General features: G+C 45.5%; 1 protein-coding gene across 1 annotated transcript in view; it reads left to right on the plus strand.

Annotated features, from left to right (window-relative positions):
- Positions 1-11,644: 11,644 nt before the first annotated feature.
- TSPAN7 (tetraspanin 7) overlaps positions 11,645-16,786 on the plus strand; it is an 84,781-nt gene continuing 79,639 nt past the window's right edge. The window contains exon 1 of the mRNA XM_014876834.2: positions 11,645-11,731. Within this exon, the coding sequence (XP_014732320.1) occupies positions 11,651-11,731 (81 nt within the window). The 5' untranslated portion in view covers positions 11,645-11,650. The remainder of the gene's footprint in view (positions 11,732-16,786) is intronic.

Below are 16,786 nucleotides of genomic sequence, written 5' to 3' on the forward strand. Positions count from 1 at the left end.
GCTGCTGGTTGTTGGTATGTGCTCTGTGGCTGCTTTTCTCCACCTGTGCTCATGTGAGCTGGTCAGCAGGAGGAAAGTGCCCTAAAAGCACTTGCATCTGGTCCCTAAATTAAGCAAACGTTGCAGTAAGTTGATTTGTCCCACCAAGGATTGTCTGGAGATGGTAACTACAAAGACCAGGCCCCTAAATTAGGGTTTTTTGTTTTGGTTAGTAGTAATGACTCTGTGTATTTTTTTAAGCTTTGGAAAATTTTAGAAGCATTTCTATTGTTTTTGGTGCCCTGCAGTTGGATGTTAGTTATCCCTGTGCTACCAATAGGGAAAAGGCAGCACAGAACAAGCCTGGGAGTCTTCCTGCCACTCAGATTTTCTTCTTGGAAATTATTTTTCTTCTTTCTTCTTCTTTCTAAGATTGCTGGATCTCATCTCTTTAAGTTCTTAAAGCCTCCAGCAAAAAGCACAAGGTGCCCTGTGATCCCTGTGTGCAAGGTGTGAGTGTCCCTGCAGCAGCTCTTTGGGAAAGCAGCAGGAAGTATTTGATTGCTGCAGTGCCTTACATAACCCAGCAATACCCATACATAAAGGCACCTGATCTGCTGTAAATGAGGGAATGTGGGCATCTGCTCAAGTCCACTAAGGCACAACAGACACCACTGCACCCCAAACACCTCCCTTCAGACACTCCTGCAGGGAAAAGCCAGGAGGAGCTGCCTGGACACTGGCACTGTCCTTTACTCCCCCAGAGGGAAACCTCAGGACAAGAAGTGATTCAGCAGAAGAGGATGCAGTGCAGGAGTGATTTGCTTGGCAGAGACCCCAGTGCAGGTCCAAAGCTGCTGCTCTACAGCACCTCCTTCACTGAGAAGGAGTAAAACCAAAACCTTTGCATCTCACAGAAGGCAGATACCAAACACAAAGCCACCCAGCATTGATAATATAGATAATATCCCAACCTGGCAAGTAGGAGTCAGCCTTCCTAGCAGTAGCCACAGCTTTGCTCTTTCAGCCAGGCTCACTGGAGCCCTTGTGCTCCTCAGTGCTCTGAGAGCTGAACCCAGCCCTTGCCAGAGCAGAGCTTTGTGCCCTTTTAATGACAGAAAAAACGAGCACTCAGACTGCAAGTGTGATTCCTCACTGAGTTGTGCACATTTCACGCCAGTAAATAACTGCAGTAAAATCTATGTTCTAAGCCAGTAAAATCTATTCTGTGATGATGAGGGATCATGCTCAGTAAAACGTATCCAGAAATTAAACAAGCAAAACAGAGCAAACAGCTCTGTCCTATCAAGGTAATTTATATCCTGTTAACCACAAAGAAAAAAAAAAAAAAACAACTCCACATGCACAAGAGACATCTGGAAATGAAAATTAACTAAAACCAGACTAATGACATAAACAAGAGAGAAATACAACCTCCAGATCTGTGTAGCTGAGCCTGATGTATATCAAAAGCTAGATTGCTTGGGGTTTTTGTTTTTATAAGAACACAACAAATCAGGGAGGAAATTTTCCATTTAAAGCCATAACTTCTCAATTCAGATATTTGTGAGGGCATAAAAAACAGAAGCACGGAAGAAAAAAATCATCTGCCAAGAGCTCTACATGCATGTTGGTCCCAGAACTAATTGAGTAACAAAAACCACTATTTGAGAGTCATTTTGGTTGCCAAAATTCACAAATAAAATTATTTACAATCTGTTGTGTGACTACCTGCAGATTTAACGGAATTTTTAAAATATATACTAGCATATACACACATAAATTTGGAAAATAAGTTTTCATTTCAATTTTAATTTTAAAAATGACAGTTAAGCAAGCACAATGCTTCTCTGTTGCAATATTATCTTACACTAAGGGCATTTGCCCCTCATTGTGAAAAAAATTTCTGGGTTTGGTGCATTTCCTCTAAATGTGTGAGAAGGCTGTACATGCTCCTAGCTGAAGAAAATCGGGGCATAGTTTTCACCTCATCACTGACCTTGATTATTCTCTTGTCTATCTAGCTATGAAATCTTCATCCAAATTGCAGTGGGATCTGCCATCTGTTTGATTCCCCTGCAGATCTGGGCTGAGCAGTTTTATGATCTGTTTCCATGCCTATGATAGAATCTTTATAAAGATGGCAAATGCTACTGCTTAAAAAACTGGGAGAATATTGGCTTATTTTTTTATTTTCAGTATTGGAAAAAATATCATTATGGAGTTTTCATTTGCTCATATTACCCCCAAGATCCCACCAAAACAAACATTTGCTAAAATAATGGTAAGATCAGCAAAGCAGAAAGGTTCAGGTTTTGAATTATATACCATTAGATCTTAAACAATGCTGCCTGCCAGAGCCCACATCATTTTCAAGCATACAAGTAATTTTCAAATACAAGGTTAGTTTTGCAGTGCTGACAGACTAAAATGATCTCCTGCTTTACTTAGAAGTTGACCCAGTTTGACAGAAAAATCTTCGGGAGAAAGCAAATGTAGAACTTTTTATTTTATTTGATACTACTTTACCAACTACAGCAAAGCTCTGAAGGTCAGTAATGATATCCAGGCACTAAATACCAAATCCTGCATCAAAACACATCCCAGAAAAGATGTGCCTGGTTCTTTTATTTCTGCATGGAAATGGTGAAATCTTTCCTTATGGTGCCCCTTTCACAGTGCACCCACCCTGTGTTTTTATTGTCCTGCTCCTGCACAGAAATAACACGATGTCAATAATTCATAAGGATTACAGAGCCCTTGCTGTGCTTGTGAAGTCACCAGGACCGTGTAAAAGGCAGCCTGGAATCCAGTTTGGTTTTGTGTGACTTGTGCAGTCCTCGTAGCTCCTTTACTTATGTACATCATGGAGCTGCCACATGACAACCTCCCTAAAGGTCTGTGGGATAAAAGGTCCTGAGCAGGTCTGCAGGCTGGGCTGGGGTTTGGACAGCACTGTAAAATGCAAGGTGGAAGGAAAACACTGAAATGGAAAAAGAGGAGAGTCAGAGAAACTCAATTTTCTAAAGCCTGTGGGTTCTAGGCACCAAAGTGATGAGTAAGAGACTTGCTGAGTTCTTCTTCCCCACAGGGACATTCCACACAAGTGCCACTGGGATGTCTGCAGTGACCCCCAGGAACTGAGGGCACACTTTATATCCCTCATCCATGAGGCCAGCATGACAGCAAGAAGATATGGGATGTTCTCACCTGTGATTCTTGGGTCAGAAGCTCCAGGAAGAGCTGGACAATGTGGGGAGTTCTTCAGAGATTGTTTCCACTGTGTGTTGTTGTGGTGAGGTTTATGCAGCCTCATTTTTATGTTCCCTTTTGCTATATGAAATTAAGTATTGAATACAGTGACATCATTAAAAATATTTCAAACGAGTCAATAAACTATTTATCTCAGTTCCTAATGCAGGTATATTTCTGGGGGTTGTCCAGGAAAAGAAGAAATTTTAATAGATATATACAATTTAGGACAAATGTGGACATCACATATTTCAAAGGCAACAAATCAATAAAAATTTTATCAGCCTCCACTATGCATCCTTAAAAAGGAAAGCCCTAGTTGATTCCCTGTTAATTAAAAATCTGTGTATCCCCAGTCTGAGCCTGGATGCAGCAGGCCCGGTGTGACAGGCCAGCAATGCAGGCACCCTTTGTGCCTTTTTGTCAGTGACAGTGGCACCGGGGCTTGCCAGCCCTGCTCTGTGCTGGGACAATGGCACAGGGACACGACCTCATCTCCTTGGCCAGGCTGCTCATCCTGCCCTGAGCTTCACCTGCACCTACGACAGCAAGAGGAAGACAAGGAGGAGGGGGGTGATGGTGTAAAAGCAGCTAAAGGGGGAAGATGCCTACAGAGTGGCCACCTCTGAGGCAGGGTATCAGAAAATGAAGTGGGGGAGGCACCCCCTTGGAGAGGAGAGGAGAGGAGAGGAGAGGAGAGGAGAGGAGAGGAGAGGAGAGGAGAGGAGAGGAGAGGAGAGGAGAGGAGAGGAGAGGAGAGGAGAGGAGAGGAGAGGAGAGGAGAGGAGGTACCACTGAATTATCCATCAGTGCCCATAAGGAGGAGGAGGGGGGAACATGAACCAAGGTGCCCTGGAGCTTTCCCTGTGCACCTCCCTTGCCCTTCTGCTCTCAGCTCCCTTTGGGCTCGTCCTTTTGCTCTGGCTGCTTGAGCATATGTGCTTTGTTTCCAGTGCCAGGGAGGCTTTGTGACCAAGCTGTGTGTGCTCTTGCATTCCCTGTCCTGAGTCCATCTGGGGTGGGTGGCCAGCCTGGAGCACAGGATGGCCACAGGCATGGCTGCAGCACTATCAAAGAGTGCCCAGCCTAACAGCACCTCCAGAGACAAGGGCAGCCCTTCCATCTCCACCAAGGCCTCTCAGTGTTTTCCCAAGTGCTTGATTCAAGAAGTGACACCTGCACCCCTCAGCTAAGCTGGCCCAGAGCCCAGGCAGTGAGACCCCAGGAGGAGGAGGAGGAGGAGGGTGTGCTGAGGGTCAGACAGGCAGTGCTTGGCAGACTGACACAAACTGAGACACAGCCCTTTGCTGCTCTGTAACGGGGTGGTGTTTTGCACCACTTAATTAGTGGTTTGTCTGAAGTTTTTTCTGTCTTCACTCAGGATTAAAAAACATGGAGATGAATCTTCTCGTGTTCAGGCTTGGTTGTTTATTAAATTTTATCTAAAGTACAGAAAGTCCAGCAACACTTCTAGCTACCAGCTAGAAGCGAGCAAAATGGAGAGAGAATCCAGCTGCTACAAGGTCTCCTAAAGCTAAACAGTCCAATAGAGAATTAATACCTATAATATTTATACTTTTAACCCAGTAACTAAACTCTCATGACCCTCAGTGCAGCACTAACTGTCCAACCAGAAACTGCTACCTGAAATTATGAAGAAGGAAGATGAACATCGGAAGAGACACCACCCAAAATCCTCCATTTGTCCCATACTTAATACTACATTATAAAAACCTCAAATTTCAAATCCTTCACCATGTGAAATCACACACTTTTATTTGACTACACACCTGTGATTTTAACTCCATCACTTAAATTTGGAAGCCTTCTCCAAGGCCTCAGGTCAAAAGCAGTGTTCTCCAGGGGGTCAGTGCCAGAAAGCACAGAAAGCTCAAAAAACACAGATTTCTGGGGTCCAACACTGCTTCCGCAGTTCCAGGAACAGAGCTCCTCACGCAATGGCTTAGGGACCTGCTGGATGGTTGTGGAGAAAACAAGGAACCTGACAGGGACAAGCTGTGGGTGTCTCCAGGGAACAGACTGCTTGTCCAGAAGGAAGGGATGTAGGAAGAAAATCCTCCACAAGGGAAGAAGAGCTGCTCTTGTCCACCTGCCAGCTCATCCAAAACACAAGCAGGGTCTGAGTGAGCAGTTCATGTCTGCTCCATTCCCCAGCATCACAGGGAAGGAGTCTGCTCCACAGTGAGCAGCTGGGCCTCTAAGCTGGAGCCAGAGCTTTTGTGTGCTCATGTAAGAGATACCTGCATGCAACAGGCTGTCCTTGAAAAACAAGGACTTTGCCCACACTGCCACTGATGTGGGCACAAGATGTGCTCTAAGTATCAGTCTTGTTTCTTTTGTTCTTTTAAGATTTGTTGTCATACACTTCACCTGTAATGAATTGGGTTTTTAAATGTTATTGCTCTACACAGCATAATTCTATTTGCTAAAACATGTTAATATTTTGTTCTCATTTTTTGTCTTTTCATCACTAGCATATTGTTGTAAGATACATGGCAGCTTTAAAAATCAATCATCTAGTCTTTTGAAGACAAGAAGAGGAGCCATTGTTTAGAGGAGGAGAAGGAAAACTAGACACCATATAGAGAGAAAACTCATTAGCTCAAAAGCCATGCAGTGTACCTCAAATTCCTTTCATTATGTACATGCTCTAATTTTACCTTGAGCATGGCTATTTCCTAAAGAGCTCTTGGTGTTCCCATAGTCTCTGTGGTGCTCTTCACGTTGTCCCTTGGAATATCACATTCCACACCTTAATCTCCCTCAGCAGCATCCATGTTGTCCATGGTCCATCAGCTGTCTCACACCTGAGCTTTCCCCATCCTGCTGTCCATAATTCCAGAATTCCCTTTCTGCTCAAACAGCTGCACAAGACTTAGGTTACAGTTTCCTTTCCTCTGGAACTAGACCTGAGGTGCATACAAGGAAAAGCAAGCCTCGGGGAAAAATGAAGTTTTCTCAAACCTATTTCCAAACTGTAAGTGGAGTGGTCTCTGCTGAAAGGATGTGAACACTCTTGCTGCAGGGCTCTTATGGCTGACACAAAAAAATCCAGAGGCTGCAGCTGAGGCAACAAGAGTCGGAGCACCCCAGGCAAGAGGTCAGGGTCCCCCCCATGTACCACCTGTGACTGCTGCCAGAGACAAGGGCCAGGGCCTGGCAGGTCCTTGCAGGTGGCCAGGCTGACCAGAGTCTTACCCAGCCCAGAAAATACCACCCAATATGCAGGCAGACACTCCCCTGTCAGCCAGGAGCCTGTGTCTGCCACACTGGGGATTGCTGCAGAACAGAAAATTTGGGCTTTGCTCTCCTGCCCCTATTTCTTACACAAACACTCCCAGACCAGTGATAACAATGGGTAACTTCTGCCAGCACTGGAGAAGAGGCTGAGATCCCCAGTTCTGCCTGCATTTGCTTCAGGGCACACAAAAGAGAAATCTAGTGGAAACAAATCATGGCACAGTCAAAAAAGGAAAAGGAGGAAAATGCAAACAGTATCGAACACTTTGGTGTTCTCAGTTTAAGGTGCAGCCCAACCACACTTCTTGACAGAAGCTAAGCAACAGAAAACCATGGAGGAGGGGAACCTCATAGATGTTTCTTGGTCCCTCACATTGATCTTTCCAGAAGAATAAATTATCTAATTCCTCCAAGATTATTGTAAATTATCTACTGACCTTAAGAAAATGTCCAGGTATTCCAGGGACACACAGGACAGAATCTGGTGTTGTTATTCATAACTACAAAGAAAATAAAAAACCAGAGAAAATACAGTGTGACAAACCAAACTGAGTGACTTGGCAAATGCGCAGGGTTAATTGTCACTTTATTGCTAAAGATGAAGATAATAAAATCGCATGGCTCCATTCTTCTTGCTATGTGTCAAAACTCTCATTTGGAGATGCAATAATGTTTCTCCTGAAATAATATAGACCTGCTTTTTGTGTATTTATATGCCTTTTGTGTATTTTTCTGTTCCTGACCTCTTATCTTTTCCAAGTCCTCCACCCTCCCTCTGTAAATACTGGTGGTCTTAATTTATCCTGTTGTGGTAGTTATGCTTAGTCACAAATGTATTTCTGTTCCATTCCCTTCAAGAGGATGCCTCACAAAGCTTTGGAGTAATCAGGAAAGTCATCACAGGCCATGAGAATTACCTACCTACAAAACAGCTATAAATTTCCCTTTGAAATCAAGGCATTTTCTGAGAAATACAAAGAGTTATGAAAAGCTTATTTGTATCCAAGTTACTGATAAGAGCCAGATATTACATGTGTGCTCTGAAGGGAAATGGGATAAAGGACATCTCTTTTTGGCCTAACATAAGAGCATAAACTGACCATAATTCATCAAGCTTGAGGTACTTGCCTACAAAGCATCCTAAAGACCTTCTAAAAAGGTTTAAGGAAGTTTCCTAGCATTACTACTTCTTCCTCTGCAAACATGTACTGCTGCCCATTAGGGTAAGCACAATACTGCAGAGCCACCCCATGAGCCCTTTTTATGTTGAATCAGTGATGAATACGAATTTCATCCTAACTCACACCTGTTGCCAAACTACTGAAGCTGATGTCTGTATTTATTCCCTTGTGTCTGTGCTGCAGGAGGCTGGGCAAGTATTTATTTCCAAGATGTGGTAAATGGAAATATCTTGGTTGACTTTGTCAAGACTACATTCATCTCCTTACAGGATCTTTTCTGGCAAATCATTCTCTGGCACTGGTTTTGTAACCCCACATCTCTTCCTTGGGGTCCTATAAAGCCTGAGGCATCTTTAGAACACACATTTTGGGGCAGCTTGGCCCTCACTGATGCATCTGTGAAAAGCATGCAGCCACTAGCCATGTGACAAACCAGCTGCTGTGCAAGAGCTCTGCTTTTTAAAAGCTGAATTATGATGCAGAGATGTCAGTGGGACCTGCATGGAATTGTCTGAACTCACCTGTGACCTTTGAGTGCAGCAAAATTATCAGACGCTTATCTTTCCTCCTGCATCTTGCATTTTGCCACAAAGCTTGTGGTTATTCTGCCATGGAGTGATGCAGGTGTGGGCTCTGCCAGCTGAGAACAGTGCTGGCAGGCCACATGGAGACAGGGGGGAGGGAAAAGGACAAAAAACCCCTCAAACCTCTAGTCTCCAGGGAGGATGAAGAGAGTGTGGATTATAAGCCTGAATGCCCAATTAAGGATAGCAGAGGTTGCTGCCTTTGCATTCAACAGCACCACAGAAAATCCTGGGAAAGGCCAGAATGGGCATGAAGAGAACAAAGCACCACATTTCTCACCTGCTATAATTGCAGAAGGGTGTGAGACCTTTACATTTTTCCACCACTTTCCCCAGAAAGTTGCTATTTAACCATCAAATAGCCAAGGTCAGCTTCAGGTAAGGATGGAACTCCTCATTTTCGTTTTCTGTGGTACAACGCTCTGCCATGGGATGAAGAAGATCCTTCTATACCAATGCTTTGCAAACAAACTTATTAAGACAGAGGATATTCCCTGTGCATTATGAAAAAAATTGGAGCTTACAGGTTGAAGAAGAATACCCTGCAAACTGCCAGTGTTTTAAAGAAATATTTTTCAAATGACACATTTAGGCAAAAATGTCCTGTTTTGAATAACTACAAGAATGTTCTCTCTGTGGGAAGATGTGAAGAGGAATTATGTTCCCAACTTTGCAAACACGGATTACAGAACTGAAAATGTGTTTTGCTTTAGAAAGGCTTGCTTTGATTTTGTTCAAGTAATACTTGAGAAACTTCCCTCCCAAATCTGAAAAATTATGATAAAAATAATTTTAAAAGGTAGATGTGTTTCCAAGCCACACATAAAGGCTAGCAGTTGCTCAGTAATTCCATTTAAGCCTAAAATGTTTGATGGCTCGGTGCTCTTGTCATATTTTAATGGTATTTGCAGTAATCAGGCAGATTTTTGTTCAGCTCTGTTCAGACATTCTCATTTTTAATCCAAAATTTGCATCTACAGCCAATAAAGTATACGCTCCTTGACTGCATGCCAAAAAGCAACTCAGAGTTCCTCCAAAGACAGGAGGAGACTGTAGGCTCAGGTGGAGATATGGAGCCTCTGTTTCTCAGTTCTCAGGACATCATCCCCTCCAGGGCATGACGTTTGTGAAGAAAGGAGCTGCATTTCCTGATGTGGACTTTTCTTCTTGCACCTCTGTTTTCTCTCTGATTCCCTGGTGCAAAATCCTGAGAGTTTTACCAGCACTGTCAAGGGAAGCTTTGTAGGCACCCATGCAGTTTAGATCCCCAGCACATCCTTCTGAGAAGACTCGGCACTATGGGACAGAATGACCTAAAGTCACATGCCATTGGCAGAAAATGTGAGTCTTTGTCAAAACCAGCATCTACCAAAATATCCATTCTGATTGATATTATAGTTTGTTTCATGCTTTCTTAAAACACCTGAAGGGGAGGGGAAATATAACCATAGCTACTGAAATAAATGGCTGCTGTCCCCTGGGCTGTGACAGCAGCATTTATCTTTCCTACAGCCCATGTGTGAGGAGAAGGAAGAGAATTCTCCAGCTCGTAGCTATTTTCTGTCAAAAATCTTGGTGTAATTTTTGTACAGTGAATATTTATAACTGTTGTTAGTGTCAATACAATTTTTGCAGTTAGTGCACTTATTTACATTTTAATGGCCAAGCCAATAAAGATTTATGCACCTGTCATCTGAATTTTCCACAGAAGTGGTGATTGCCTAAAAAAACTCCAATATCTCCTGCAGAATACTTCCTCTTCAAGTATCTTTTAGATGCCTTCATTGTTTTGGGAAACAGTAGGCTAACAGCTCTAAAAGTCATAAGTTAAACCCAGCAAAATCCTGCAGCAGCCTTTATGACAAAACTTCTGCATATTACAAAAGCACTTGTTCAGGAATCATTTTTTTCTCACTGTTTTTCAAACACTGTCTCTTGAATGGCAAAGGCTGTTTCATCACTTTGATATATTTCAACTGCACAAACTACATTACTTTCGTAGCTTGAGGAGATTCGCTGCTTAGTGTTGACCTTGTTTTGATTTTAATGCAGTTAAAGTCATAGTTCAGATCCCTGCTTTGTGGGGCGTGCAGGCACACCACTCAGGACAGACATCCAGCATCCACTCCCCTGCACACAAAACCTCCTCCAAAATGTGAACTACAGAAAAAAAACCCTGAAGGCATCCCCTCTGTGCCAAGGCACATGTGTGCCCTCATTCTGGCCATGCTTTTCTGGAGGCAGCCAGCCCACAAAGCCTTCTTTTATTCCCACCCAGAGGAGGCTGGTGAGACCCACGCCACTGCTTTGCTGCCAGGCTCTGCAGGATCAGCTCCCATTCCATCCCCAGACCAGCAGCGTTGTTTCCCTGCTGTCCATCCCCAGACCAGCAGCGTTGTTTCCCTGCTGCCCATCCCTTGCTGGATTTCCCCCTGGGCTGCTGGCTGCCGTGACAATGAGGAGAAGCAGGCTCTCTCCGGAGCTGGGCGCTCTCTCCGGAGCTGGGCGCTCTCTCCGGGCTGTGTTGTCAGGCAGAGCCAAACCAGCTCTGTTCCAGCTGAAGCTGAGTGTCTCAAAGACATGGAAGTGTGAGGTTTCTGATCAGTTTAGCTGGGGGTTCAATGTCCAGAGCAGTTTTAGCAGAGTTCAGATTCGAGGCTGACACGAAGCCAAGGCTCCAGCAGCACCCCAGCTTCGTGACCTGCTCTTGTAAAGCACCGTGCATAGGTCACAGCTCTCACGGTCTCCACAGCCACCTGCACCAGAGCTGCAAAAGCGAATGAGAGCTGGAGGAGCCCCGGTCCCTCAAATGGCCTCGGTGCAGAGATCTTGCTCTTTAGGTACAGCCGGCTCAGCCAGACTGCGTGCCTGTAACCACAGCACCGTCAAACCTGTGCTACTCGCTCTTGCTGTGGTCTCCAAACCTTTAAAGCCTGAGCAGGAACACACATTTTAATCGTGACACTGAAAGGTATTTTCCCCCCTACGGGCAATACCCTCTGCAGCTCCGACCATGCAGCTCCTCCATCCCCAAACCCCTGAGCAGCCCAAGCAACGCCTCCGAGCACCTTCCCGAGAAAAGGGGGCGGCCGGGGGGTGCCTTTCACCTCATCTTTCAAAACCTCAAGCCCCCCACCCCCTCCCCGAGATATCCCAGTAAATGTGACCCCTGCAGGTGATGTTGGAGCCCGCTGTGCCCTGCGCTCGGGGGTCCCCGGGCAGCAGCAGCAGCCGCAGCAGCGGCGGCAGCAGCAGGAGGCGCGGCGAGCCCGGCCGCGGCAGCCGGGAGCTGAGCTCACCTCCCTCCGCCCCCCCGCTCCCTTCTCCCTCCCCCTTCCCTCCCTCCTCCTCCGCCTCCTCCCGCGCCCAGCCTGCAGCCGGGATCTCAGTATTATGGCATCGAGGAGAATGGAGACCAAACCCGTGATAACGTGTCTGAAAACCCTCCTCATCATCTACTCCTTCGTGTTCTGGGTGAGTGCGGCGCGGCGCGGCGCGGCCACACGGGGATCGCTGGGCACCCCCGGCACCCCCGGCACCCCCCGGGCCCCGCCTGCCCTGCCCTGCCCGGGGCGGGGGGCACCGGGGGCTCCGCAGCGCGGCTCTGCCGGGCTGGCACCGCCGGGCGAGCGGGGACGGGGCATGTCCGTCGGAATATGGATCTGCACGCACGCACACATACATATATGAGCTCACACACACATATATACACACACATATCCATGTATAAAAAATGATGGGTTTTGCCTCCTCTCGCGGCGAGCACATCCCCCCGAGCCCCCACGGCGGAAAGTTGCGGGGGTCTCCCCGAGAGGCTGTCCCCTCGCCGCCGTCCCCCTGGCCGTGTCCCCGCTGCCCGCCGCTCCGGGAGGGTGCGGGGGATGCCGCCCGAGCCCCGCTACCTGCGGGGCTGCGCTCGCCCCGGCCGCGGTACCCGCCGCGCTGCCCGCGTTTCGTAACCGGGCTCAGGCTCCCGCAGACCATCTTCCTGACCCAGATGCATTAATTGAGTTGCCGCGATTGCCCGGCCGTGTTTTTCAGGCGAGCCCCGGGGCTGGAGGTTTTCGCAGCGCCCCGGCCTGTTAGTCAGCAGATCCCCGGCAGGAGCCGCGTATCGCGGCGGCGATCGGCAGGTTAAAGACCTTTAAATGGCACACGGTGACAGCACACGGTAATGGCCCCGCTGTGTGCTCTTGGAGACCTGCTCGCACATCATGGACACAGCGCACTGGGGCGCGTTTGTCACTCCGAGCCAGGGGAGCTGGTTGTGCTCCCTCGGTTTTTGGTAGCTTTGTGCTGGGGAAAGTGTCTGTAAAACACAGTGACTCAAATCTTCATCCTTCTGCTTAAAAAGGCATTCTAAACAAAGAATTGCTTATTCACGGCAATAACGTTTGACATCCTTACAGAGAACATTTGACTTCAACTGTTTCAACTTTAACTTCATAGCCTTTCTTTATTTTTATTATTTTTTTTTTTTTTTAGAGCATAACCAAAACACATATTGCTTGTCCATACTTAGGGCAGTATCTTGGTGTTGTTGGCCCCCTCTTCCCCCTCTATATTTAACATACCCCCTCCCTTATTTTTAAATAATTTTGGTGGCAGCAGATATGTCTGATGACTGAAAAGGATAGGAAGCCGGAATAAACTGTTGTGTTTTTTGTTGGCAATTAGAGCCTTCACAGTAGTCTCAAGGAGGTAGGTGGCTAAGTTTATATACTTACCACAGTTTCAGGATTCATCCTTTCCAGTTCTCAGCGGATCTGTAAGAAACCCCTCTTCATCCTGTGATGAGTGAGCAACTGCAGGGGCTCGGGTGTATTCATGGCATCTTTTAAAATTGCATCTTTTTTTTTTTTTTTAAGTGATCGTTGTATCTGCTGTAGCCCGAATAAACAGAGGACTTAGATCAGCATGCCCGTTGAGCTAGCACATTTCACCAACGCTAATCTCATTTAAAAAGAGAGAACTGTACACCGAGCCAAGCAGCTGGCTGAGGGCATTTGTGCCGTAGGCTGTCACGATGCCAGGCCAGGTTGACAGCTGGGACCTCGCAGGGTAAATAAATAACATAACTGAGCCCTGCTTTGGGCTCCAGCAGCGTGGCTGTGCTGGTGGGATGCTCTGCTGCAAATTCTTTTCCTCTGAACTGTGGGTCAGGCTCTCGTGTGTCCTGATCTTCTCCAAGGGCATGGCCCATTCTTCCTGTTACTTAACATTTGACAGCTGCCAGAGTCTCTGTTTGTCCTCTTCCTTGAGCCTGGAAAAGGAGGAGATCAATGGATGGAGACAGAGTCCTGCAGCCATGATCAAAGGAGAATGAACAATCGTGCTTGCTGTTGCATCTGGTTTCTCGAGGCACCAGCCTAGGGACACCTAGGCAGGTCTCAGTGGGAGAAGACAGCAAAGGATTTGGAAAAGGGCCAGAGCATTTGACAGCAGATTCTAAGTCTTTATCAGTTCTTCTGTGCTAAAAGGAAGAACAAAAACTAATTCACATTTTTGTCCCCTTTCTGGGTTCTGAATCAATTTAGGATAAATTGGAGCAGGGTGCAGCAGTTTCCATGAGGAGAGCAAAAACATGGTGTGCTCTGGCTGTATGCTCATTTTCTTTTTTTTCAGGCAAGTTTGAGAGCTGAGAGGTGCATGGATATTCGTCAAGTCCCCTCCCTCCATTATTTTCTGGGGTGATTATTGTACTCCTAGAAGCTGCTGGCTCCAGAGTCAGTGTAACTCGAGTCCTTGTGAATTTTCAGAGCTGAAAATATGGGAAGGATTCTATTGGAGGAGCTATTTTAAAAATTTGTTTCTTGGACCGATCTAAATATCAGTGGGAAACCATGCCAGTGCCACAAATGACTGGTTTGTAAATTTTTATTCTGACGGCTTTCCCACATTTTTTGGAGAGGTTGTAAGCTGATTTCTGAAGGAGAAGGCTCTGCGTTGCTTAGCTGCAGTTTGTATGGGTTTTTTTCTAGCTGTGAGAATGGAGTTGCAGTACAACACAGGGCAGAAACTCATCCTGTGGCAGGGTGGTGTGTGGTGGCAGCCCTTTGCCTCTTGGGTCGGGTGGTTACAGATGTGAGGGAGTGGGGAGAAGATGTTTCTTTGCATCCAGTGAGCTGTTCTGAACCATCATGAGGGACTTCTGTGTGTTTCACGTTGTTTATAAAATAAGAAAATCTGTGTACGCAGCATGTTCCCCCAACAAGTGATTTTTTGTCAGCGTTAAATATGAATTGCATTTGTATCTGTGGGACAGATGTGTATAGGTGAAGGCTTTTAGCACAAGCATTAAATGAGGCTGCGTGGATTTCATGGGAGCTGTAAGACCATAATGGGGAGACACAGTTCATTCAAATTTCATACTGCATAGCTTATTCCTTTCCAAACAGGTTTTGTTTAATGTAACTTGTTATTTTGATAGCTTCCTCTCCTCCCCCTCAACATACTTCCCAACTTCTTTCCGTAAATGTATCAACATGGTAAAAAAATTCCATAAACAGAGATAACAAGCTTTTTGTGTGCTCATATGTATTGTTATTCATAGAACACATTAAATGCCTAAGGTTACCGCTTTTGGTCCTTAAGGGATGTAGTAATAAAAATTCAACATCCATTTTTTTCCTAATCAGAATTCTGTGCTGAATGCATCTGGCTTGGAACTAGTAGATTAAAAAAGGTGATAAAAGCTCTGCTTGGCTGTTAGCTATTTTTATTTTTTCCTTTTGGGTATCATAAATTGCTTGCATAGAAATCGGAGATACAGCCTGTCTTGTTTTTAAGAGAAGATGAATTTTGGATTAGAATTCTAAGTGAATTTTTTATAGGAGAGAGAAACCTTGAAGCACCCCTCAGTCAGTACCTTGTATTTCTCTAGTACTTAAATAACCTTTGGTCTTAAAACGTGTATAATTAATATTTCACTATAGCCTTCTAAATATATTTTGTTTACAAATTAACTGCCTGCCTCAGTGTATTTTGGGAGGGAGCTTTAAGGGTGCATGCATTTATCCTTAAAGTTATGTGGCTGAGGAAAATGGGTTTTGTCTTCCATGCAAAGCTTGCTGGTGCCCCAAATAGGCACCGTAGCAAAGTGATTACTTTCTGATCCTGGGCCCTGTGAGACACTCAAATGAGTGCTTTGTGTGTGCTGTCCTGCTGGAATTGGGGTTTCTTGCTGTCAGTTAACATAATAAAAGTGTGTAAGTAGAGTTTCCATTTAGATAATGTTCCAAGGTGGGTCACTGATCTGAAGAGCACCTTTCGAAATTTCTGGGGACTACTTTAGGTTCTTAGAACTTGGCATGTCTTTGGCTGTGTGACAAAATCAGAACTGAGGTAGCTACTCATAGTTAGTGGTAGTTGGTTTTCTGAATTTTTATTGCTTTGAAAAGAGACCTGTGCATCCAGGTGTGACCCCTTGGAAGTCAGCAGGTGGCAGGAGAGTGGTGGGGCAGGTATGTGTTGCTTGGCTGTGAGCCACAGCAGGGCTGTCATTTTAAAAAAGGTTGAAATCGCATGTTTTCCTATGGTTCCTCTTCTTTAGCCAGTTCCCCTGGCAATGTGGTGTCACTGGTGTGTAGGTCAGGGGCTCTGGAGATGGCCCCATGGAGGGTGGTGGGCTCGGTGCCCCTCTGGCATGGGAGGGAGGTGTGGGAAGTCTTGATGGGTGCTTTGAAGTGCCTCCCCCCATTTCCATCTTCTCAGAATTCCCCCAAAGGGAGGTCACCTGTGGATGCTGGGAGTGGCTCTGCTGTTGGGACAGGCAGCTCCTGCTGTGGCAGGGGGTGGAGGGGGCATTCCCCCACCATTCCAGGGGCTCACAAAGTTGTTTTCCAGGAAATTACCAAGACAAAGAGTGAATGTGGCAGCTGCTGGGGAACGCAGATTTATGGCTCAACTCCTGACCCATCCTCAAATGCAGCCATCTGAGCTGTGCATTATCATGTGGGATTAAAGTTGTGTGTCCCTTTGAGTTCCTAGTGGCATTAGTCATCTCCACTCTAAGTGTCCAGCTGGGTTGCTGAAATAACTGGTTTTCTCCCCAAATATTTTTTTCCAGTGCTTCTGCATTGGTTCCTGCATGTTTCTGGTCTTTTTAATACCTCTTACCGTGCCTGTATTTCTTTTCTTTTAATTCTTTTAAAATACAAGTTAGCAGATGGTTTTAAAGGAAATATTTTGGGAAATTTTTAGCTTTCCCATGTGGCTTAGATTGCTCAATCTCTTGGAGATTCCATTTGATTGCAAAGTCAACATTACTGTACTTTTAGAAAGAAGTGTTACTACTCATATGTAGTTATCTGAAATAATAATAATAAAAAAAGCTCTCAAAAATGCACAGTAACCTCCCATCATGAGAGATTTTATGTGCTCCATTGTTCAGGCACAAACCTCATGCAGTTCCCTCCTTAAGTCAGTTGTTTTCAGTTCTGTTCGTGTAATGATATACGTGAAAGATTAAAGATAATGGTGTTTTATGGTAACATAGCCCAAGGTGAATTCTGTTGGCTAAATAAATAA

Source organism: Sturnus vulgaris, chromosome 2, assembly GCF_052056855.1.
Source record: "Sturnus vulgaris isolate bStuVul1 chromosome 2, bStuVul1.hap1, whole genome shotgun sequence".
Taxonomy (NCBI): domain Eukaryota; kingdom Metazoa; phylum Chordata; class Aves; order Passeriformes; family Sturnidae; genus Sturnus; species Sturnus vulgaris.